General features: G+C 42.4%; 3 protein-coding genes and 1 long non-coding RNA gene across 4 annotated transcripts; 2 read left to right on the top strand and 2 right to left on the bottom strand.

Moving 5' to 3' along the window:
• Window positions 1–833: 833 nt before the first annotated feature.
• Window positions 834–2,452, bottom strand: LOC146372601 (uncharacterized). Its single transcript, XM_084953755.1, has 2 exons — window positions 2,213–2,452; window positions 834–1,500 (listed from the first exon to the last, which is right to left on the bottom strand). The coding sequence occupies exons 1-2, from the start codon at window positions 2,283–2,285 to the stop codon at window positions 893–895; spliced, it is 681 nt and encodes a 226-aa protein (XP_084809881.1). The 5' UTR covers window positions 2,286–2,452; the 3' UTR covers window positions 834–892.
• Window positions 2,453–14,986: 12,534 nt separating this feature from the next.
• Window positions 14,987–16,578, bottom strand: LOC146372600 (uncharacterized). Its single transcript, XM_084954336.1, has 2 exons — window positions 16,370–16,578; window positions 14,987–15,657 (listed from the first exon to the last, which is right to left on the bottom strand). Exons 1-2 carry the CDS (start codon window positions 16,440–16,442, stop codon window positions 15,050–15,052), a joined length of 681 nt encoding a protein of 226 aa, XP_084810462.1. The 5' UTR covers window positions 16,443–16,578; the 3' UTR covers window positions 14,987–15,049.
• Window positions 16,579–18,807: 2,229 nt separating this feature from the next.
• LOC146372599 (uncharacterized) lies at window positions 18,808–19,286 on the top strand. Its single transcript, XR_014802777.1, has 2 exons — window positions 18,808–19,111; window positions 19,215–19,286. It is a non-coding gene; the product is annotated as an uncharacterized LOC146372599 (long non-coding RNA).
• Window positions 19,287–19,599: 313 nt separating this feature from the next.
• On the top strand, window positions 19,600–24,342 carry LOC146372598 (uncharacterized). The gene is made up of 2 exons (XM_084953830.1): window positions 19,600–24,167; window positions 24,271–24,342. Exon 1 carries the CDS (start codon window positions 19,835–19,837, stop codon window positions 23,753–23,755), a length of 3,921 nt encoding a protein of 1,306 aa, XP_084809956.1. The 5' UTR covers window positions 19,600–19,834; the 3' UTR covers window positions 23,756–24,167; window positions 24,271–24,342.
• The last annotated feature ends 1,319 nt before the right edge of the window (window positions 24,343–25,661 follow it).

Genomic DNA, 25,661 nt, shown 5'->3' with positions numbered 1-25,661 from the left:
AACCAAAACCTATACTGGGGGAAAACTGTAGGAAACAGAACTACTGAGGCAAGGAAACACGAGGGGACGGAGACTAACACTCTGACAAGGGACAAAGGGAGACTGACACAATATTTACACACAGGAGGCTGATTATGGGAACTAAGGACACATAGAAACACAGCTGAACCGAATAAGAAATGAACAACAAGTCGAAACAAACTCTAATGACAGTTCAACAAGTTTCTAAACACAACAAATAACTTTCAGGATGTTTCAACAATGTGTAAAATGAGTTCTTATCTTTTTTTGTGAGAGGGCCTTCAATGTTTCTCTTTGGATCATCCTTCCATCCATTTCTTCTGCTTCACCAATTCAAGATTGGAGCCATCCCAGCTGTTATGGGGCCAGAGGCGGGGGTACAACCTGGACAGGTCAGTCTAACACAGAGAAACAGACAACCATTCACACTCACATTCAACCTAACTGCATCTCTCTGGACTGTGGGATGAAGCTGGAGTACCTGGAGGGAACCACAAAGGCCCGAGGACTGTCTTGCTCTCAGGTGACGGCCGTTCACGCTGCTCTGAAGACCCTCAGTTGTCTTTGGATCAAATAACACCAAATGAGAGTGAATCACTTCAGAAACACTCCTGGTTATTGTGAGCAAACGTCATAACAAGATGAATATATTTACCATTTTACTGAGGGCAAATCTTCTGTGTGGTGTTTCTTCGCAGCGTGACTCTTTTTCCTGACTTTTAGAAACAAGAGGCAGAAAAGAAAGAATAAAAGTTAAAACCTCGACAATTTTCAAATATTTTAGGACATTATTTTAGAAACAACCTTAAGCACTATTTACTACTTACCACTTTGTTCAGGCTTGCTGACGTTCGACATGCTTCACTGTATATTATAATCTCAAGCGCTTCCTTGCTTGAGTCGGGCTCCGGATGCTGCTCTCTTCCTCCGCCTTCCTCTTAGCACGCTTTGCCGACATATTTAGAAAACGGCAGAGCACCGAAATGAGAACTCTGCCGTCCGCGCTGTAGTCTGTTACTCTCCAGCGGTTCTTCATCTCAGTGTCCTCTGTTCGGTAAACAGCGGAGATGACTCTTGTGATGGGGAGGCCGTCGACAGTCAGGGTGCGGACACAGTTCCTCCGATCTGCCTTCAGCACAGCAAGATCTGCTTTCTCTGGAAGAACTGGAGTCAGGAAGCGTGGATGAGAGCTGGAGCCCGCAGGCGGCAGCATCATGCCAGCTGGTGAGTCCGTAGGAGGAGAAGGAGTGGTGTTCTCTCTCTGGCTCTGCCTCACATCGACAAATGGTGTCGTCACCAGGTCCCGGTGGAACCATCCTTTAAAAGGTATGTAAGGAAAGTCCTTGGACCCAGTCACCAGGTTATGGTAAAGAGTGAGGACCAGGTGGGACATGGAGTTCAGATGGCTCCTGCTCAGTTCACGGTTCCTCAAGTTAATGAGGACCATCTGAGGTGCAGTGACTGGACTCACCAGATCAGCTACGAGAAAGCAAAGCGTGGGTCTACGTTAATCATGTGATCACACAAATTAAAGCCTGAATTTAAATTGTGCAGACATGGCTTTACATCATCATAAGCTCTTCCACACACAAACAGTAAGAAGCTCCCAGCAGAACTCATTGTTTATGAAAGCCTTCACATTTTTCACCTGGTAAAAGTTTTCATGTTGTGTAAGGCTGCATGGACTTTCACTGAGGTTTTAATACGCATTCACATTAAGGAGTAATATCTTCATATTAGTTGAGCATCGATATTTTGAGAATAAAGCAGCTACATTTAGGTGAGAAACCTCCCACCTCCTTATTGCAGGCACACACTGTTTCAATCTCAAACTCATCCAGCGACTCTGTGAACTTTTAAAACTCCATTCTCCAGCTTTACACATTCACAATCTATGAAACTTTCACGTATAACTCAGCGCCAGCAGCCCAAACATGTCAACTCAAACCCTCTACATGCAAAAACGGCCCGCGCGCTGACGTCAGCGTCCTCCAATGCCTTAGCAATTAAAAAAAAACATGGCGCCATCTTTATAGTGTACTGGCACACGTTAAAATTGATGTTACTCAAGTATGAAACATCTCATCCTAAATGTTAACACTCATGAAGTCCTACTTCCAAACAATAAAAGACAAAAATCTAAGTTGTATTTGTTTGCTAGCACTCAGATATATTAGCCTGCTGTACTCACCATAGCGTTGATCTAGCACCTCCTCAATGAAAAGGGAGAGCAGGTGCATCTCGCGACTGAAGTTTGAAGTCATTTTGCAAATCCTTCTTGAAGATTTTCAAACGTTAGCTGTAGTTTGAAAAATCCGAGTTTTCACAGCACTAGTGGGAAAAAGCTCCTGTTTGCGCTCAAACGTGAAACCCGAATTCCCATTTTGCCTCCTGCTTTTATACCTGCACTCAAACACGTCATCATCACCATGACACCCAGTGTCACCGAAAATCAATTGTATATATTTAAAATAAAGTTTGTCTAATTATCATAGTTTTTTAAAAAATATATATATTTCTCATTTTATTTTACTGTTTTATTCATCCTTTTCAAAAAATATATTGCCAAACTTTGTCGTTTTAATTCTTTAAAAAATCATTAATTCACCAGTTTACAAAAATGAAGATGATATCTGAAATTTAAATTAATACATAAATAATTACAATTGATAATGGATTTTTAGCGTTAAAGAATAGTTTTTCAATGCGCTTTAAATGTTATCAGAGCCGATATTGTGCCAAAAAGTGATCGCAGTCCAAAAAGTGATTTACGGTATTGAAACGTTTGTTTGTGTCATGACATTTGTAAACAGTTGATGTTTAAGGTGCAGTTCATGTGGAAGCCAGAGGAGGGTGGTGTTGTGCGCATAATACAAAGTGATGGCGAAACCTAAAAGACGGTGTCATGTCTGCTCCCTGAAGCAATCTCATAACAGTTTCAATCTATTTCAAGCCAGTTAGCACATTTCTGTTATGAAGTGCAATCATTTTTTGGCAGTAAACTTTTAAATCCTTTTATTATGAATATCACATTCTCAGACTTTCAAGAGAGACCAGACCAATAGGGCAGCAGAAATCACAAAAATAAATAAATAAATAACAGTTTTATAAAGATTAAAACAGTAAAAAAAAAAAAAGACTGGAATGATTATGATGTATAACACAGAATATGTACAATAACAGAGTTATAAACACACCTAGAAAACACGTGATACTTTTATTTCATCTATAACCTCTGTGCAAATTTTGTTGACTGCAAAGTGTTTATGAATATGTTTTTAAAAGCTGGTTATCTGACTGTCAGTTAATAGCAATTAAAAAGAAAGCTGATTTTTATTATTCCTAAATGGAAAAAGTCCATTATGAATTTTTGTTATGAATTTCATTTATCAATCCACCTCCTCACTGCTCTTTCCCGGTGCAGCAGCCAGAGCTGGATCAAGCAGCCGGATGGCTTCTGGTGTCATGAACTGGCTGTGTGGAGGCAGAAGAGGACCCAAACGCAAAACTCACGGAGACGAAAAGCTGAACTCAAAATCACTGCTTTATTGCAGGCTTCACAAAGAAACAGAACTAAACTGAGAATGCTAACAGAAGACCGAGGGAACACAGAAAGACACACAGGTTCGGGGAGGAGACATTGACGACGCGACACTGAACTGAGGGAGACATGCACATAAATACACAGAGGGTTAACGAGGGAAGTGGGAGCACACGGGGAACACAGCTGACACAGATAATCGTAACGAGACAGGGCAGGAGTGAACACAACATGACGCATACTGACGAGAGACTGTCAAAGTAAAACAGGAAGTACACAGAGGTTCAGACAGGAGGAGAGAGAGCACGGGGAGAACACAGACATAACGGGCTGGGGAAAACATGGAATAAAACACAAGGAGAGACGAGGGCTCAAATACACAGAGGGGCACACAGGGGGTAAGAGTCACAAGGGGAAAACACATAAGGAACAACGTAACAGGGCAACCCAGGAAGCATGGCCTAAATAAGGAACAAAATACAAAAATACATGAAAACTAAGAATACTGGGCCAACATGGCCCAGGACCATGACATCTGGAGGAAGACTAACTGCAACAAAGGGTCTCTGGGAGGCTGCTCAGGCACAGCAGCTGAAAAATCAAAGATGAAATAAAAACTGGACCTCATCATGGTGCTGGATGAGACAAAAAGTCTAGATGATAAACCAGTGTATGAATTAGTAACACTGATTATGATGATCATGTTTAGGTGGAAACTAGCGAGCTAACTTCCTGCTAACCTCTAACTCAGTTAAATTGAATAAACTCTGTTTTCATGGATGCCTGGATGTTAAACTTAGTTGTTAAACCTGGTAAAGCAGCAACACTGATCATTTTATTAAAGATGAAAGAAGTTAGACCGTTTTTAGCTCTCAGTGATCCCTCAGTGTTCATTTGACTTTGGGACCTGAAATATGGCAGCTTTTCACTTACACATTTTTGAACCACTCATTCATAGAAATAGTTTCCAGTCAAAGATCTGGACAGATCCACCAAGTTCACAGTAGTTTTACAATTTTCTGCAGCGCAGAAAAAAAAACCCTGAAAACATCACACCTCTGAAGTAACACATTGTGATTCATGTACAAACAACCAGTGTTGGTCAAGTGACTTGAAAAAAGTAATCAGTAACTAATTACTAATTACTTCCCAAAAAAGTAATCCCGTTACTTTACTGATTACTTATTTTCAAAAGTATTTAATTACTTAGTTACTTAGTTACTTTTTAAAAACACGATTTACAACCTGAATAGGTGATAAGACGATAGATCTTTCAGCCCAATCCTACTTTTTCTACATAATCCATCATACAAAATGTAATCAAATGGAAAAGTCTCTTTTTAAAACTTGTTTTATTAGTTTTAACCTTTTAACTATATGCATCAAGCAGAAAATAAATAAAGTCAAAGACTAGCGGTCCTTTTGCTCTATTTTCACCTGTAAAGCAGGAGTAGGATAGGCGGAGGTTTACCCTGCTGCAGGTTTGCCGCAGCGGTCAGTTGAAGAATCCGCGAGTTTCTCTGTGAATTTCCCATTACGTGGTAGCGCACTCGGTGCTTGCTTGGAAGTTTAGGGGTTTTTTTTCGCTGTAAAAAGAAGTTTTCTTCCCACGCACAACGGACACTAATGTTTTTGTCACTTTTTATGGAATCAAACTCAAAGTAAGGTCAGTACTTCCACGCTTTAAACGCTGCACGCTCATACTCTCTCCCGCACTCGATATATTATCCATTGTTGATCTGCACACAGCTGTTGTCACAAACGTCGCACTCGCTTCACTCAGAATCAGAATCAGAATCAGAAAGGGTTTTATTGCCAAATGTTGAGCAGGTTTACAACATTAGGAAATTGCTGCGGTGCTTCAGTGCAAACATACTGTCATAAATTACGCTTAAATATACATGAAAATAAAAATAAGAATAAGAATTAAAAGTGCTAAGTAGATAGATATATACATGATATATACATGAGTGCAGGTGGTGATCAGTGCCAAACATGGAATGATGCAGTGAACACAGCGTAGGGTCATGTGTTAGTGGTGGGAACAGTCATATGGTTATTGTTCATGTGTCCAACAGCAGAGGGGAAGAAACTGTTCTTATGGCGAGAGGTTCTGGTGCGAATGGACCGGAGCCTCCTGCCTGAGGGGAGCAGGTCAAACAGACTGTGTCCAGGGTGAGAAGGGTCAGCTGAGATCCGAGCTGCACGCCCCAGTGTCCTGGAGGTGTACAGGTCCTGCAGAGATGGGAGTCTGCAGCCAATCACCTTCTCAGCAGAGCGCACACCACGCTGCAGTCTCTGTTTGTCCCTGATAGAGGCTCCAGCGTACCACACGGTGATGGAGGAGGTGAGGATGGACTCGATGATTGCAGTGTAGAATTGCATCATCGTCCGTGTTGGCAGGTTGAATTTCTTCAGCTGCCTCAGGAAGTACATCCTCTGCTGGGCTTTCTTAATGACGGAGGTGATGGTGGGCTCCCACTTCAGGTCCTGGGTGATGGTGGTACCCAGGAAGCGGAATGAGTCCACAGAGGTGATGGGGGTGTCAGTCAGGATGATGGGGGGGAGTGGAGCTGTGTGCTTCCTGAAGTCCACAATAATCTCCACTGTCTTCTGGGCATTCAGCACCAGGTTGTTGTGGCTGCACCAGGACACCAGACGTTCAACCTCCCTCCTGTAGGCAGACTCATCCCCGTCCGAGATGAGTCCAATAACGGTGGTGTCATCTGCAAACTTGATTAGCTTGACAGACTGGTGGGTGGAGGTGCAGCAGTTGGTATACAGGGAGAAGAGCAGAGGAGAAAGAACACAGCCCTGAGGGGAGCCGGTGCTGATGGTCCGGGAGTCCGAGACATTCTTTCCCAGCCTCACATGCTGCTTCCTGTCCGTCAGGAAGTCAGTGATCCACCGGCAGATGGGATCAGGCACATTCATCTGGGAAAGCTTGCCTTGGAGATGGTCTGGAAGGATGGTGTTGAACGCAGAGCTGAAGTCCACAAACAGGATCCTGGCGTAGGTTCCTGGGGAGTCCAGATGCTGCAGGATGAAGTGTAGAGCCATGTTGATGGCGTCATCTACAGACCTGTTGGCTCTGTATGCAAACTGCAGGGGGTCCAGGAGGGGGGCCGTGAGGGTCTTGAGATAGGAGAGAACCAGGCGCTCAAATGACTTCATGACCACAGGTGTCAGAGCCACAGGTCTGTAGTCATTTAGCCCAGTGATCCTAGGTTTCTTGGGGACAGGGATTATGGTAGAGGACTTGAAGCAGGCAGGCACATGACATGCCTGCAGTGAGGAGTTGAAAATGCCAGAAAACACTGGGGCCAGCTCGTTTGCACAGTGTCTGAGGGTGGCAGGAGACACACCGTCTGGGCCGGGAGCTTTTCGAGCATTCAGACTCCTCTTAAACTGCTTCCTCACACCTGCTTCATGAATATGAAGAGTTGTGGTGGGAGGAGGTGGTGTGAAATCCTCTTTTGTGTGGGGTGAGGAGGGGGGTGTTGTAGGTGAAGTGTTTGAAGGTGGTGATGGCTCTATGGAGGGGGGAGAGGTGGGGGAATGAGTGTCCAAAGTGTCTCTATTGTTGGGGCCGTTGGAGGTGTGAAGGCTTCCTGATGGCTCGTCAAAACGGCAGTAAAAGTTGTTAAGGGTGTTGGCCAAGAGCAAGTCATCAGTGGAGTGGGGGGTTTTAGGCTTGTAGTTGGTGATATTCCTAAAACCTTTCCACACAGAGGCCGAGTCATTCTCTGAGATCTGCTGCTGCATCTTCTCAGAGTGCTGGTGTTTAGCAATGTCCACTTCTTTAGTGAACCTGTACTTGGCCTCTCTGTAGCAGTCCCTGTCTCCGCTTCTGAACGCCTTTCTCTTTTCCAGCCACAGCTTTTTGAGTTTAGGAGTAAACCAGGGTTTGTCATTGTTATAACTCACCCTGGTGCGTGATGGCACAATGCTGTCCTCACAGAAGTGGATATAGGAGGTGACAGTGTCCGTAAACTCGTCCAAGCTGTTAGAAGCAGCCTTCATTGTGTCCCAGTCTGTAGACTCCAAACACGTGCGAAGCTCCTCCACAGCCTCGTTGCTCCACAGTTTTTTGGTCCTCACGACAGGTTTGGAGAGCTTCAGCCTCTGTCTGTACGCGGGGATTAGGTGGATCATGACGTGGTCAGAAAGTCCGAGTGAAGCGCGGGGCACCGCACGATAGGCCCCGCTGATCGTGCTGTAACAGTGGTCTAATGTCCTCTCCTCTCTGGTCGGGCATTTAATATACTGCTTGTATTTGGGAAGCTCATGGCTCAGATTGGCTTTGTTAAAGTCCCCAAGAGCAATGATGAGAGAGTCCGGGAATGTCCGCTCCATGTGCAGTATCTGCTCCGCGAGTGCGCACTGAGCTGCCTGCGCATCCGCATCTGGCGGGATGTAAACAGCGGCCAGGATGAATGAAGCAAACTCCCGCGGAGAATAAAACGGTTTGCAGTGAATAAAAAGGTATTCCAGAGAGGAAGAGCAGTGCTGAGCAATCACTGTTACATCTGTGCACCAGCCACTATTAATGTAGAAGCAGACACCTCCACCTTTGGTCTTACCAGAGAGAAAGGCCTGCCGGTCCGCGCACAGCAGATGAAAGCCCTCCAGCTTGAGCGCGCTGTCCGGGATGTCCTCACAGAGCCACGACTCCGTAAAACATAAGACACAGGAGGAGGCAAAGTCTCTGTTCATGCTTCTCATCAGGGCCAGCTCGTCTATCTTATTCCTGAGTGAGCGTACATTGGAAAGGAAGATCCCAGGAAGAGCAGTTCGCAGTCCGCGTCTCCTCAGACGCACGAGTGCGCCGGTGTTCCAGATCTACTGGCGTTGGTCGAACAGATGTGTGGCAGTCTTGCGTTTCAGGAGCTGCTACCGACAAGCCAGCAAAAAAAACGCCAAATGTGTCATCTGTGACACTTGTGAGGTTATCTCAAACACACTCCGTCAGTCTTGATGCTGTTGAACAACAAAATGTTTAAAAATGTGGCGAGTTTACCTGGTGATATCCTCATGCGCGATGCGATCGCGAAAACAGCAAACAATTAACACCACGCCGATGTTGTTCACAGGACAGCAAGAGTAAACGATCGGGAGACTCTTGTCGTCGTTATCGTTCCCCTCGCACGTTTTATTTCTCCGGTTTCAGCGTTTTTGCTTCACAACTAAAGCGAGCAGTTTACTTTGTGCACTAACATGGACTTGAGTCAACCAGCTCCACCTCTGGCCAAGTGCCACAGCCTACAGCCAGATCAACTTGTGACACACATCTGCAGCACGTTTGAATTCGTTTCATGCACAACACATTTGTACCTTTCAATTGTGTCTGTCTGTGCGTCATGCAAATAAACCTTTGAAAAGAATGAAATGATATCATATATTTCTTATTGGCCTACATTTGTACAACATTCCAAATTATATATACAAAGTCATAGAAATCACCACTCCAATTGGTCATCATGATTTTAATATTCTCTTTTCCCATAACAATGAAATACGCCTTGGACAAATATAACACATCAATATTTCATTAGTGTTGTCACATCACATCCTGTAAGCAGAGTCTATCTGTGTCTTTTCTCTGGAAATGAATATTTCCAGCCAATATAGGCAATCCATCAACATGGCTGGAGAGTTGGTAGTTATATACAAGTCTGTATAAGTGTGGTTAATCTAATGAACATTTGTAAGGAGATGGCAGTTACTGTGAATTCACAGCAGTTACACAGTGATTAGTAATGAACAGAGCCAGTGAGAGTGAGTGGATTTAAGAAAGTCAGTGACTCGGGTGTGTCGATTGGTTTGTCATCTGTTTTTGAGACTGGAGGGGACGTAGAAATCTTTTGTTTTAAATCTTAGTTAGGAAGATTCCTGTTTTAAAACAAGCATTTTGTGTGAGAAATGCAAGAAGTACACCTGCAGAAAGCACACAGTTACATTCTGTCCATCACGTGGACAAAATCGAAAATGTTGAGCATTGAAAAACTGAGAACGTTGGGCAAGTTCAAAAGAAATGTGTGTGTGTGTGTGTATAAGAACGAAAAACCTTTACCAAATGGTTCCTAAAATAGTTATGGAAAGTCTAACTGTTGTATGTCTGTGTTCTACATGTTTATCTGATGGAAAATAAAGTTGCTATTGTTTTATTGCAGTTTCTTGACAATTCTGAGTGGATTTACACAGTACGGGTCAAAATGACCCGCAACAAAATCAATGTCACCTTTTTGTTTGTCAACATAATACAAGGGTTAATTTCCAAAACTTCCATATGATCTTCAATTTGTAGCAGATACACTATCACATAGCAGCTGGAGCAGTCTCCAATGGAGGTCAGTCCACTGCTGCCACCTGTGGCCAAATACCATAGCCTACTACTAGATTAACTTGTGACACATCTGCACCTGCTGCTATGATCACATTGAGTAGAGGCTGAGTGGCTACACTTACCCCTGGTACATCCAGATCTACCCACAAACATGTTGAAAGATGCAATCCCAGCAATGTGGATTGTCAACACTAAAAACAATCAGTAAGCAAAGACAACAGGGATCGATTTTTTCTGTTTATTTAGCAACCACAACATTTGTAGTCGCCTTCTGCAGAGGGGAAGTCCACACACACTGTGTGGTACCACTTCCCACAGAAGGTGCATTCAATCTGCAAGAAAAATTAGATTGTCAGAGTCATTCATCTGAAGTCAGGCTCTTGAGTAAAGCAACTAAACATGTTACAGTGTGCAGATACTGCATATTTCTGTGCAACAGTCTTATCTGTGTATCACTTGATGTTTCCATGCGTCCTTTAGGTGCTCTAGTGTCTTTAGAGTGCAAAGGCATGCAGGTCACCTGAACTATAATTCCACTGTCGGTGCATCAAAGTGACATGTCACCCAGTGATGTTGAAGTAACCCAGTCAAGGTGCTTCCATCTGAGGTATTGATTTCGTTCTCTTACCCATGCTAACGACATGTGATGTTACAACACTGGTGAAATATTAGTGTGTCTATATTTGTTCACGAGGAGTCACGATTACGGTGACTATCAAAATCGTCGATGACTAATTTAATAGTCGACGCGTCATTTGAAGCTTTGTAAGATCACAAAAGACGCAGGAATAAGTAGTAGGATTTAAGAGTGTAATAACGGACTTTTAGTATTTTATTTTATTTATTCTGCAATGCTTCATTACTCACTAATGTTACAAATGTTGAAAGGTAAAAGTGTTCAATAAAATCCTAAATATTGCAAATTGCTGTAAGAAGTCAGTTCTTCTTTCGCTGCTTTAGGACACATCCCATTATATTGACTACTGTACACACACTACTTAATATTTAAGATACAAAAAATACTGGTTTCTGTGCATGCATCTGCAGTGAAGGTGTGTGTTGTTTTGCCATGCAGCTTTTACTTACTTAGGCGCAATCAAGCACTCTTCTTCATTTTGCCTACCATGAAGTCAAGCCAAAAAAACAAGAAAAGAAAAACGATTTTTCTGGTATCTGAAGTATAACAGTTCCCTGAACTACCTCTGATAGTGTCCTCATCATCATAATATTCCCTTTATTTATGATTAGTTATCTTTATCTTCAGAGGTGTGGGTGACAGTTTTAGTGTTTGCTTTAAAAAATAAAAAACAACAAAAACTCAAAACAAAAACTTGAAATATATATATTCTATATACATATATAGAGATGCTCACTCCTGATTGGACACTGAGCTGCACCACCTTCTCCTTCACTCCTCCACCTTGCTGTCCTCTGTGCTCTCTCTCCTCCAACTCCAGGGAGTCTGAGCACCAAACCTGTGGACTGTTAGTCTGCAGATAAGAAGGAAAACACACAGAATTCTCATGTTTGCCATTTTTCATACCGTATTATTATCGTATATTAGTTTACCAGTCCAACAGATTTATTTTCCCAAATGGATCATTACAGCTTTTGCCACACTGGTCCACTTGATTGTCAAAGTGTATTAGCTCTTTATTATTTCTTTCTTTTCTTTGAAATGATTACAATCAGAACGGACAGGACTGGGGGATGGGAAAGAGAAAGATGAAGAAAAGAGAAGTTGGGAAGATGCTCAACAGAAGGAGATGGAAAGCAAAAAAAATAGGAGAAGAGAGAGAAGACACTAAAAATCTGTTTGATCACCTGCTGGAAAAATAAAAACAAGCAAAAAGAGAAAAACACAGTAGCGAAACCACAGCAAAAACCAACATAAGCACAAGTTATAGTAAATAATAAATATCTCCACATCCCGGAAGGGTCCTGATCGAGCCACAGGGGCCATAAACTGACAGTTTATTTATAACTAGAAATAATAAAGCAGTTGACGTGTTTCAGGCTGTGACTTTTAGTCTCTGTTGGTACTTCATCACTTTGAATAAGTGTAAGTCAACACCAGGCCGCACTTTCAGTCTTTCCATTAAACAAATGAACAAGAATCCATTGTTTTCACCATTAAACAATAAAATATGCTTCTTGACTCCTTGATGCAGGTGCCCACCTACGACCTGGTTTATTAATACTAAGCTAAAGAGGAAAGCAACTCACTGTAGTTCTCACAGCTCAGGACAAGCAGACACCTGATGTTGAGTGACTGAATGGAACTAAAACAAGAATTCATAATTATGTTTGTCTGCCATGAACACGTGATGATAAAACTCTGCATATGCAGTCAGGAGACTGATGACCTGTGAAATGAGCTGTTAGAAATGTGCAGATATGTGTAAACACTGATCAGCATTTAACATCCAGGATGGAGCAAAACTTCTGACCTGCATGTATGAGAACCTTTAATCACATCATCTTTGTAGTGAAATAGCTGATGACTCATTAAACGTTTCCATGTAATTTATCCACAGTGAAAAATATTCACTTTGCTGGATCTGAAAATCACGTGTTCATTTCATTAGACACTAGCAATACTATTAAACTGGACCTTATCATTATCATATAGCACTAAATGTGAAACTGTGTCATATAACAATCTATATATGTAATATGTGTTTGCCTGAATCTTCCAGCACAAACAGAAAGACGAGCTGTTGTCTGAGTATCAACGCAAGTACACACCAGAAATCGTTCAGTAAAGACAAATTTAATAAATGAAAGCTGGTGAGAGGGCCTTTGATGTTTCTCTTTGGATCATCCTTCCATCCATTTCTTCAGCTTATCCAATTCAAGATTGGAGCCATCCCAGCTGTTATGGGGCCAGAGGCGGGGGTACAACCTGGACAGGTCAGTCTAACACAGAGAAACAGACAACCATTCACACTCACATTCAACCTAACTGCATCTCTCTGGACTGTGGGATGAAGCTGGAGTACCTGGAGGGAACCACAAAGGCCCGAGGACTGTCTTGTTCTCAGGTGACGGCCGTTCACGCTGCTCTGAACACTCTCAGTTGTCTTTGGATCATCCTGTTGTTTGTCTCCCAGTGTCGTTACTGCTCCTCTCCTTTCAAAGACAAACACCAAATAACACCAAATGAGAGTGAATCACTTCAGAACAACGTGAACACTCCTGGTTATTGTGAGCAAACGTCATAACAAGATGAATATATTTACCATTTTACTGAGGGAAAATCTTCTGTGTGGTGTTTCTTCTCATCTTGGCTCTTTTTCCTGACACCCCGTCAAGTCTGTAACGTAGCACAGCGTCTTAAAGGGACATGAACATCGCCAACCTGCACATGCCTTTTCTTTTTTTTTTAAATACCGAATTTACCGACATGGGCAAAATGACGTCGATGAGAGTCATAAATTTCGGTAACGATAAATTTTTGATATATCGCCCAGCCCTAGCCCGACTATATCTAGCCGGTACCTCTCAACCTCACGCACTAACTCAGGCTCCTTCCCCACCAGAGAGGTGACATTCCATGTCCCTATTGCCAGTCTTGGCAGCCGGGGGTCGGTCCGCCAGGGCCTCCGCTCCTGGCCGCCACCCGGCACACAATGCACCCGACCCCTATGGCGCCTCCTGCGGGTGGTGGGCCTGCGGGAGGATGGGCCCATGTCTCCTCTTCGGGCTGTGCCCGGCCGGGCCCCATGGACTAAGGCCCGGCCACCAGACGCTCGCTCTCGGGCACCCTCCCCGGGCCTGGCTCCAGGGTGGGGCCCCGGTAACCCTATCCCGGGCAGGGTAAACTGTTCCCTCGATATTCTTTTCATAAGGGTCTTCTGAATCGCTCTTTGTCTGGTCCCTCACCCAGGACCAATTTGCCATGGGAGACCCTACCAGGGGGCAAAAGCCCCCAGACAACATAGCCCCTGGGATCCCTGGGACACACAAACCCCTCCACCACGATAAGGTAGCGATTCAAGGAGGAGAAAATCCTGGATAAAGGATAATAATTAATAACATCATCAAAACAGACAAACCTGAAAGAATTGCTGATCAGAGCTGTGACAGAGTCACAGATTAGTTGGATGTATACTTATCTTTCACAATGAGAGCGTTTGCATAGACGTCTCTTCAGGTCTTTTTATTGTTTTCTTTCTGGAGAGGAAAGTGATGAGACTGATGAGGAAATACCAAATACAAAGACTGACAAAGGGAACTGAAAAAGTCTAACCAAAACCTATACTGGGGGAAAACTGTAGGAAACAGAACTACTGAGGCAAGGAAACACGAGGGGACGGAGACTAACACTCTGACAAGGGACAAAGGGAGACTGACACAATATTTACACACAGGAGGCTGATTATGGGAACTAAGGACACATAGAAACACAGCTGAACCGAATAAGAAATGAACAACAAGTCGAAACAAACTCTAATGACAGTTCAACAAGTTTCTAAACACAACAAATAACTTTCAGGATGTTTCAACAATGTGTAAAATGAGTTCTTATCTTTTTTTGTGAGAGGGCCTTCAATGTTTCTCTTTGGATCATCCTTCCATCCATTTCTTCTGCTTCACCAATTCAAGATTGGAGCCATCCCAGCTGTTATGGGGCCAGAGGCGGGGGTACAACCTGGACAGGTCAGTCTAACACAGAGAAACAGACAACCATTCACACTCACATTCAACCTAACTGCATCTCTCTGGACTGTGGGATGAAGCTGGAGTACCTGGAGGGAACCACAAAGGCCCGAGGACTGTCTTGCTCTCAGGTGACGGCCGTTCACGCTGCTCTGAAGACCCTCAGTTGTCTTTGGATCAAATAACACCAAATGAGAGTGAATCGCTTCAGAAACACTCCTGGTTATTGTGAGCAAACGTCATAACAAGATGAATATATTTACCATTTTACTGAGGGAAAATCTTCTGTGTGGTGTTTCTTCGCAGCGTGACTCTTTTTCCTGACTTTTAGAAACAAGAGGCAGAAAAGAAAGAATAAAAGTTAAAACCTCGACAATTTTCAAATATTTTAGGACATTATTTTAGAAACAACCTTAAGCACTATTTACTACTTACCACTTTGTTCAGGCTTGCTGACGTTCGACATGCTTCACTGTATATTATAATCTCAAGCGCTTCCTTGCTTGAGTCGGGCTCCGGATGCTGCTCTCTTCCTCCGCCTTCCTCTTAGCACGCTTTGCCGACATATTTAGAAAACGGCAGAGCACCGAAATGAGAACTCTGCCGTCCGCGCTGTAGTCTGTTATTCTCCAGCGGTTCTTCATCTCAGTGTCCTCTGTTCGGTAAACAGTGGAGATGACTCTTGTGATGGGGAGGCCGTCGACAGTCAGGGTGCGGACACAGTTCCTCCGATCTGCCTTCAGCACAGCAAGATCTGCTTTCTCTGGAAGAACTGGAGTCAGGAAGCGTGGATGAGAGCTGGAGCCCGCAGGCGGCAGCATCATGCCAGCTGGTGAGTCCGTAGGAGGAGAAGGAGTGGTGTTCTCTCTCTGGCTCTGCCTCACATCGACAAATGGTGTCGTCACCAGGTCCCGGTGGAACCATCCTTTAAAAGGTATGTAAGGAAAGTCCTTGGACCCAGTCACCAGGTTATGGTAAAGAGTGAGGACCAGGTGGGACATGGAGTTCAGATGGCTCCTGCTCAGTTCACGGTTCCTCAAGTTAATGAGGACCATCTGAGGTGCAGTGACTGGACTCACCAGATCAGCTACGAGAAAGCAAAGCGTGGGTCTACGTTAATCATGTGATCACACAAATTAAAGCCTGAATTTAAATTGTGCAGACATGGCTTTACATCATCATAAGCTCTTCCACACACAAACAGTAAGAAGCTCCCAGCAGAACTCATTGTTTATGAAAGCCTTCACATTTTTCACCTGGTAAAAGTTTTCATGTTGTGTAAGGCTGCATGGACTTTCACTGAGGTTTTAATACGCATTCACATTAAGGAGTAATATCTTCATATTAGTTGAGCATCGATATTTTGAGAATAAAGCAGCTACATTTAGGTGAGAAACCTCCCACCTCCTTATTGCAGGCACACACTGTTTCAATCTCAAACTCATCCAGCGACTCTGTGAACTTTTAAAACTCCATTCTCCAGCTTTACACATTCACAATCTATGAAACTTTCACGTATAACTCAGCGCCAGCAGCCCAAACATGTCAACTCAAACCCTCTACATGCAAAAACGGCCCGCGCGCTGACGTCAGCATCCTCCAATGCCTTAGCAATTAAAAAAAAACATGGCGCCATCTTTATAGTGTACTGGCACACGTTAAAATTGATGTTACTCAAGTATGAAACATCTCATCCTAAATGTTAACACTCATGAAGTCCTACTTCCAAACAATAAAAGACAAAAATCTAAGTTGTATTTGTTTGCTAGCACTCTGACATATTAGCCTGCTGTACTCACCATAGCGTTGATCTAGCACCTCCTCAATGAAAAGGGAGAGCAGGTGCATCTCGCGACTGAAGTTTGAAGTCATTTTGCAAATCCTTCTTGAAGATTTTCAAACGTTAGCTGTAGTTTGAAAAATCCGAGTTTTCACAGCACTAGTGGGAAAAAGCTCCTGTTTGCGCTCAAACGTGAAACCCGAATTCCAATTTTGCCTCCTGCTTTTATACCTGCACTCAAACACGTCATCATCACCATGACACCCAGTGTCACCGAAAATCAATTGTATATATTTAAAATAAAGTTTGTCTAATTATCATAGTTTTTAAAAATATATATATATTTCTCATTTTATTTTACTGTTTTATTCATCCTTTTCAAAAAATATATTGCCAAACTTTGTCGTTTTAATTTTTTAAAAAATCATTAATTCACCAGTTTACAAAAATGAAGATCGATATCTGAAATTTAAATTAATACATAAATAATTACAATTGATAATGGATTTTTAGCGTTAAAGAATAGTTTTTCAATGCGCTTTAAATGTTATCAGAGCCGATGTTGTGCCAAAAAGTGATCGCAGTCCAAAAAGTGATTTACGGTATTGAAACGTTTGTTTGTGTCATGACATTTGTAAACAGTTGATGTTTAAGGTGCAGTTCATGTGGAAGCCAGAGGAGGGTGGTGTTGTGCGCATAATACAAAGTGATGGCGAAACCTAAAAGACGGTGTCATGTCTGCTCCCTGAAGCAATCTCATAACAGTTTCAATCTATTTCAAGCCAGTTAGCACATTTCTGTTATGAAGTGCAATCATTTTTTGGCAGTAAACTTTTAAATCCTTTTATTATGAATATCACATTCTCAGACTTTCAAGAGAGACCAGACCAATAGGGCAGCAGAAATCACAAAAATAAATAAATAAATAACAGTTTTATAAAGATTAAAACAGTAAAAAAAAAAAAAAGACTGGAATGATTATGATGTATAACACAGAATATGTACAATAACAGAGTTATAAACACACCTAGAAAACACGTGATACTTTTATTTCATCTATAACCTCTGTGCAAATTTTGTTGACTGCAAAGTGTTTATGAATATGTTTTTAAAAGCTGGTTATCTGACTGTCAGTTAATAGCAATTAAAAAGAAAGCTGATTTTTATTATTCCTAAATGGAAAAAGTCCATTATGAATTTTTGTTATGAATTTCATTTATCAATCCACCTCCTCACTGCTCTTTCCCGGTGCAGCAGCCAGAGCTGGATCAAGCAGCCAGATGGCTTCTGGTGTCATGAACTGGCTGTGTGGAGGCAGAAGAGGACCCAAACGCAAAACTCACGGAGACGAAAAGCTGAACTCAAAATCACTGCTTTATTGCAGGCTTCACAAAGAAACAGAACTAAACTGGGAATGCTAACAGAAGACCGAGGGAACACAGAAAGACACACAGGTTCGGGGAGGACACATGGACGACGCGACACTGAACTGAGGGAGACATGCACATAAATACACAGAGGGTTAACGAGGGAAGTGGGAGCACACGGGGAACACAGCTGACACAGATAATCGTAACGAGACAGGGCAGGAGTGAACACAACATGACGCATACTGACGAGAGACTGTCAAAGTCAAACAGGAAGTACACAGAGGTTCAGACAGGAGGAGAGAGAGCACGGGGAGAACACAGACATAACGGGCTGGGGAAAACATGGAATAAAACACAAGGAGAGACGAGGGCTCAAATACACAGAGGGGCACACAGGGGTTAAGAGTCACAAGGGGAAAACACATAAGGAACAACGTAACAGGGCAACCCAGGAAGCATGGCCTAAATAAGGAACAAAATACAAAAATACATGAAAACTAAGAATACTGGGCCAACATGGCCCAGGACCATGACATCTGGAGGAAGACTAACTGCAACAAAGGGTCTCTGGGAGGCTGCTCAGGCACAGCAGCTGAAAAATCAAAGATGAAATAAAAACTGGACCTGATCATGGTGCTGGATGAGACAAAAAGTCTAGATGATAAACCAGTGTATGAATTAGTAACACTGATTATGATGATCATGTTTAGGTGGAAACTAGCGAGCTAACTTCCTGCTAACCTCTAACTCAGTTAAATTGAATAAACTCTGTTTTCATGGATGCCTGGATGTTAAACTTAGTTGTTAAACCTGGTAAAGCAGCAACACTGATCATTTTATTAAAGATGAAAGAAGTTAGACCGTTTTTAGCTCTCAGTGATCCCTCAGTGTTCATTTGACTTTGGGACCTGAAATATGGCAGCTTTTCACTTACACATTTTTGAACCACTCATTCATAGAAATAGTTTCCAGTCAAAGATCTGGACAGATCCACCAAGTTCACAGTAGTTTTACAATTTTCTGCAGCGCAGAAAAAAACCCCTGAAAACATCACACCTCTGAAGTAACACATTGTGATTCATGTTTAACTGCCATAAATGTAAATTATGTCAGTTTGTTTAATTTATTTTCTTTATTTATTGTTGTTCCTTTTGGGGTAGGAACTAAGGTTCATTCTGTGTTGCGCACAGGCCTTTTTTAAGTGACGTAAAGGGAAGTAAAAAGCATGTGCAAAGAAGCTAAGTTAATAAGTTAACTAAGGCAGAAGAAGGAATAAATAAGCAGTTTAAAGTAAAAGAAAGCTGCAAAGAAGAAGAAATTGGGAATTATTTTCGTTAAGTTTTTGTTCCTGAAGCGGACTCATTCCCTCACGGTTACGTGCAGCCAGCGAGGTACGTTAACTGTGTTTGTTTATCGCGTATTTTGTTAACTTGGGTTTAAATGTTTATTTGTAATATTTATGTTTGGTCATTCTGTACTTTTTTGTAATAACAGTTTGACGGTGGATTTTATGGTGTTTCGGAGGAGAAGTGTGACGGAAGAATAAATCCATCAGTGAATGAAGAACCGTGGTGTCGTGTATTAACTGGAGGGAGTGATAGTCAAACTCGAACCTGCCCAGACTCGCCCTATCAGCGCAATTTCGACAGCTCATCAAGACGGGACACAGATAAGCCACTGTTTAGGACACACAGGTTCATAAGGTTTTCATGAAGACGTCTATAAGTCAGACTCTAAAGTTTTTGGTCTGAAAAGTGACACAGGAGTTGGAAACTAAAAGGGACTGTGTATAGCCTGGCAGCCACGGTGTTTCACGTATATGAATGTGCATTTACGTAAGAGATGTAAATTCATGTTCAGCTGAATAATTATAATTGGCTCTGAACGGGCAGAAGTAAACTTTGTACATTTTGACAGAAATTCAGTTTGTATTTATGGTTCAGTGTCTTTTAAGAACTCTGTTAAGTGTACTTACTCTGTAATATTCTACATGTATGGGCTAATTTGAATGAGAGTGACTTCATTTAGTTAAGCTCATTCTTTCAGTATTCACAAATGTTGTTGCAGCTTGCTCTTGTATGCTGCCTGTGTGTGTCTATGTCTAAATAATCAAAATGTCACATACAAGTAAAGAAGCTCAGGGTGCAGCAGCTGCTCTGGAAGAAGAGACAGAGTTAGAGCAGACAGGTGAATCAAATATCGGGCAAAATATAGCACCACCTGAAGAGCCTCGTAGAAGTGAAAGAGCCCGGACATTAACAGAGAAAGGAAGGGAGTTTCAGAAAGAGCAAATCAAAGGGCTATTGCTTCGCTTTGACAGCAAATATGAACGATGGAAAGCTCTGATTAAGGTAGCTAAAAGATCTGTGTTAAAACAGGATCCTAGTGACATCCTACAAGAACACATCACCAGTATTCAAAGGGAATTATCTGAGTTGAACATTGCTTATGATGATTACAGAAGAATCGATCAACCAGCCCATGACATGCGTCGCAAGATGGATAACTGCATCTCGATCACAAAGACTGTAGTGCAAAATGCTCAATCTGAAATGCAGGGAACAGCGGAGGAGTTGATTTGGCCAGATCATAGTTCTGTATTCTCATCCTCAGCCTCCAGTGTTTCACTTCCTGCCTCTAATGGTTCTAAAGCTTCTTCTATTCACTCAAGTGTATCTTCACTTAGAAGACAAGAAGCTGCTGCCGAGTATGCAGCTACACAGGCTGTACTGCAGATTATGGCTGAACAAGAGGGCCACCAAGAGAAACTGCAAAACCTTGAAGCTGAAGAGAGGTTGATCATTGCAGACCAAGAAGCAGCAGCATTAGCTCGTCGTCTTGAAGGAGAAAGGGAAGAAACTGAACGTAGGCTAGAAAGAGAGAAACAAGAGGCTGCTCTCTTAAAGAAACAGCAAGAAGAGAATGCTGCAAGAAGAAGGTCTGTAGAAAACCTAAAGAGAGAACTTGAGCGTTTGGAAAATTTGAAAAGGCTGAATGCAGCCAAAGCAAGGCTTCAAGTATATGATGAGAGTGAGCTCAGTCCAGCCCAAGGGAATGCTCCACAGAGCCTGGATCTACATAAGGTTATGCAGCCACTCAATCTGGTGAAGCCTGAGGACCAGCACTCACAACCACCAAAGGATGCAGTGCTAACACATGTGCTTCAAGATAGCACAGGAGAGCTTGTGAAGGTCTTAGCTGAGGCTATATCAGCAAATAGGCCACCCATTCCAGAGCCCACAGTTTTTAGTGGTGATCCACTCAAGTTTAACCATTGGAAGTCATCCTTCCAAACTCTTATTGAAAAGAAAAACATTCCAAGCTCAGAGAAAATATTCTTCCTCCAGAAATATGTTGGAGGAGCAGCTAGAGAGGCGTTAGAAGGTTATTTTCTGATTGGTTCAGATACTGCATATGTTGCTGCATGGGAACTCCTCAATGAGCGATACGGCCAGCCTTTTATGATTGCCAAAGCCTGCCGAGACAAATTACATGCCTGGCCAAAGATAGCGTCAAGAGAGAGCGCTGACTTAAGGAAATTTGTGGACTTTTTACGCAGTTGTGAATGTGCCATGGCTCACAATGAGAGTCTGCGTATTCTTGATGATGGCATTGAAAACCAAAAACTGACAGCCAAGTTGCCTGATTGGTTAAGCAGCAGATGGAACCGAAAAGCCACACAGTATCAGCTGGAGCATGGAAGGTTCCCAGATTTCAAGTATTTTGTAACTTTCCTGACCTTGGAGGCTAGTATTGCTTGTAACCCTGTTACATCTTACTATGCTTTGCGGCAAGGGGAGCCGGAAAGGACAAGATCTAAACCTCAGAATGTAGTGACCTCTAAGAACCAAGCAGCAAGTGCAAGGATTTTTACAACTAACACCACTGAGAAGAACATAAGCACATGTATGTTTTGTAAGAAAACAGGGCATGTCTTGCACAAGTGCCGTAGACTAACTGCAAGGCCAGTTGCTGACCGAGTGAAGTTCATACAAGGTGAGAAACTGTGCTTTGGCTGTTTGAGTCCTGGCCATCAATCCAAGAATTGCAGCAACCGGATGGTCTGCGACACCTGCTCAAAGCGCCACCCCACATGCTTACATGAGGATCGCTCAAAGCAAAAGGAAAATGACGAGACAAGTTGCAGTAAGGAAAGAAAGCCACAATCGCCGCAAGACACCACTCAAGAAACCACATCCAATAGAGTTGTGCATGATGGTAACAGTGCTCAGACTTCAGCAATAGTTCCTGTTTATGCATCAATGCCAAGTGATTCAACCAAAGAAGTCCTTGTCTATGCTCTGTTAGATTCACAAAGTGACTCTTCGTTCATTCTTGAAGAAGTGGCAGATGCTCTTGATGTTAATGCAGAGCCAGTCAAGTTGAAGCTGTCCACAATGTCTTCCAAGGAGACAATTGTACCATGCAAAAGACTCAAAGGTCTACAAATAAGAGGGTTATCTTCTTCTAAGAAGATCACAGTGCCAATGGTCTACACTCGTGAATTCATACCTGCCAATCGTACACACATTCCAACACCAGAGACTGCAAGGGCATGGCCTCATTTAGAGCATCTTGCGGAACACATTGCCCCGCCAAAGAAATGTGAAATCGGTCTTCTTATCGGGTATAACTGTCCACAAGCACTAATGCCTAGAGAAGTTGTATGTGGTGAGGACAACCAGCCCTTCGCACAGAAAACTGACGTAGGCTGGAGCATAGTGAGCTATGGTGATCCAGGCGAACACTACAGTGATGCAATAGGAGTAAGTCACCGCATCATTGTAAAGCAAGTGACTCCTGAACCCAAAGTAACAAGTAAGTTGAAGAGCGAAGTTCATTATGTTTGCAAAACAAGAATTAAGGAGATGACTGCTCCAGAAGACATACTTAAGGTGCTGGAATCTGACTTCAGTGAAAGGCTTGGAGAAGAGGCAAATCTCTCGCAAGAAGATCTCCGGTTTTTGACTAAAATGAAAGAAGAAATTAAGCACAAAGAAGACGGGCATCTTGAAATGCCTCTGCCTTTTAAACAGAGCAGGCCAGAGCTACCAAATAACAAGCCATGTGCTGTTCAACGCCTCATGTGCTTGGAAAAGAAGCTCAAGAGAGACCAGAAATATCAGACAGATTACATGAACTTCATGAAAGACATTATCAGTCGTGGTGAAGCAGAAAAGGTCCCAGAAGAAGAGCTTGATAAACAATCAGCTTGGTATATTCCCCACCATGGCGTATACCACCCTCAAAAGCCAGAGAAACTGCGAGTGGTCTTTGATTGCTCGGCAAGATTTCAAGACATGTCATTGAATGACTATCTTCTTACAGGACCAGAGCTCACAAACACCTTGGTGGGAGTTCTTTGTAGATTTCGAAAGGGCCCAGTCGCTATTATGTGTGATGTGGAACGAATGTTTCATCAATTCCATGTAAAGCCTGAAGACCAAGACTACTTGAGGTTCTTATGGTGGGAGAATGGTGATCTTGAGTCTCCGCCATCAGTTTTTCGGATGAAAGTCCATTTGTTTGGAGCAGCTTCCTCACCTGGCTGTGCCAATTTTGGACTTAAACATCTAGCCACAGAAGGTCAGGATCGATTTAACCAAAGCACTGTCAAGTTCATCCGAGGAAATTTTTATGTTGATGATGGACTGGTGAGTGTAAGGTCTGATGCTGAGGCAATCGAGCTGATCAAGGAAGCAAGAGAGCTTTGCAGCGTAGGCAAGCTTAGACTACACAAGTTCATTTCCAACAGCAAGAAGGTATTGGAGTCAATACCAAAGGAAGAGTGTGCAGACAGTGTCAAAGAACTGGACATAGATTTAGGGGAGCCACTCCTAGAAAGAGCACTGGGCGTGCAATGGTGCGTATCCTCTGATGACTTTCAGTTCAGAGTAACCGTCAAGAAACACCCAATGACGAGAACGGGAGTGCTATCCACAGTAGCTTCCATCTACGATCCTCTGGGAAGAAAAAAGAAAGAGAAGGAGAGAAGGAAACGAAACAAGAGAAGAAAAAAAGGAAGGAGAAAATAGTACTACTTGTTGAAGCAGAATAAGCATGTGTTAAACTGTTGTAAATGCTTATAACTTGTAGATTCAAATCTGCGAGGAAATCTCAAGTTGAGATTTGGTGGGAGTTTAACTGCCATAAATGTAAATTATGTCAGTTTGTTTAATTTATTTTCTTTATTTATTGTTGTTCCTTTTGGGGTAGGAACTAAGGTTCATTCTGTGTTGCGCACAGGCCTTTTTTAAGTGACGTAAAGGGAAGTAAAAAGCATGTGCAAAGAAGCTAAGTTAATAAGTTAACTAAGGCAGAAGAAGGAATAAATAAGCAGTTTAAAGTAAAAGAAAGCTGCAAAGAAGAAGAAATTGGGAATTATTTTCGTTAAGTTTTTGTTCCTGAAGCGGACTCATTCCCTCACGGTTACGTGCAGCCAGCGAGGTACGTTAACTGTGTTTGTTTATCGCGTATTTTGTTAACTTGGGTTTAAATGTTTATTTGTAATATTTATGTTTGGTCATTCTGTACTTTTTTGTAATAACAGTTTGACGGTGGATTTTATGGTGTTTCGGAGGAGAAGTGTGACGGAAGAATAAATCCATCAGTGAATGAAGAACCGTGGTGTCGTGTATTAAATGGAGGGAGTGATATCATGTACAAACAACCAGTGTTGGTCAAGTGACTTGAAAAAAGTAATCAGTAACTAATTACTGATTACTTCCCAAAAAAAGTAATCCCGTTACTTTACTGATTACTTATTTTCAAAAGTATTTAATTACTTAGTTACTTACTTTTTAAAAACACGATTTACAACCTGAATAGGTGATAAGACGATAGATCTTTCAGCCCAATCCTACTTTTTCTACATATTCCATCATACAAAATGTAATCAAATGGAAAAGTCTCTTTTTAAAACTTGTTTTATTAGTTTTAGCCTTTTAACTATATGCATCAAGCAAAAATTTAATTATATGCAACATTCTCTGACTGGAAGAAAATTGTTTAACATTTAAACCTATTTTCTGCACATTCCAGCACATAAAATAAAATATTTTTTGTGTTTACACTCACGCTTTCAAATAGATGCAAGTAAAACACAGCAGAAAATAAATAAAGTCAAAGACTAGCGGTCCTTTTGCTCTATTTTCACCTGTAAAGCAGGAGTAGGATAGGCGGAGGTTTACCCTGCTGCAGGTTTGCCGCAGCGGTCAGTTGAAGAATCCGCGAGTTTCTCTGTGAATTTCCCATTACGTGGTAGCGCACTCGGTGCTTGCTTGGAAGTTTAGGGGGTTTTTTTCGCTGTAAAAAGAAGTTTTCTTCCCACGCACAACGGACACTAATGTTTTTGTAACTTTTTATGGAATCAAACTCAAAGTAAGGTCAGTACTTCCACGCTTTAAACGCTGCACGCTCATACTCTCTCCCGCACTCGATATATTATCCATTGTTGATCTGCACACAGCTGTTGTCACAAACGTCGCACTCGCTTATGTCACTGTCATGAGACATTCTCGCAAAAAAAAGTCACGGTTTTAGTAACGCAGCGTTCCTACGGGAGAGTAATGGTAATCTAATTACCGTTTTTGCAATAGTAATCCCTTACTTTACTCGTTACTTGAAAAAAGTAATCGGATTACTGCCCATGACAAAGCTGATTTTTATTATTCCTAAATGGAAAAAGTCCATTATGAATTTTTGTTATGAATTTCATTTATCAATCCACCTCCTCACTGCTCTTTCCCGGTGCAGCAGCCAGAGCTGGATCAAGCAGCCAGATGGCTTCTGGTGTCATGAACTGGCTGTGTGGAGGCAGAAGAGGACCCAAACGCAAAACTCACGGAGACGAAAAGCTGAACTCAAAATCACTGCTTTATTGCAGGCTTCACAAAGAAACAGAACTAAACTGGGAATGCTAACAGAAGACCGAGGGAACAC

Source organism: Perissodus microlepis, chromosome 15 (genome assembly GCF_051167445.1).
Source record: "Perissodus microlepis isolate ML-2025 ecotype Zambia chromosome 15, ASM5116744v1, whole genome shotgun sequence".
NCBI classification, from domain to species: Eukaryota; Metazoa; Chordata; class Actinopteri; order Cichliformes; family Cichlidae; genus Perissodus; species Perissodus microlepis.
This window is presented reverse-complemented; position numbering and strand designations above follow the sequence as displayed.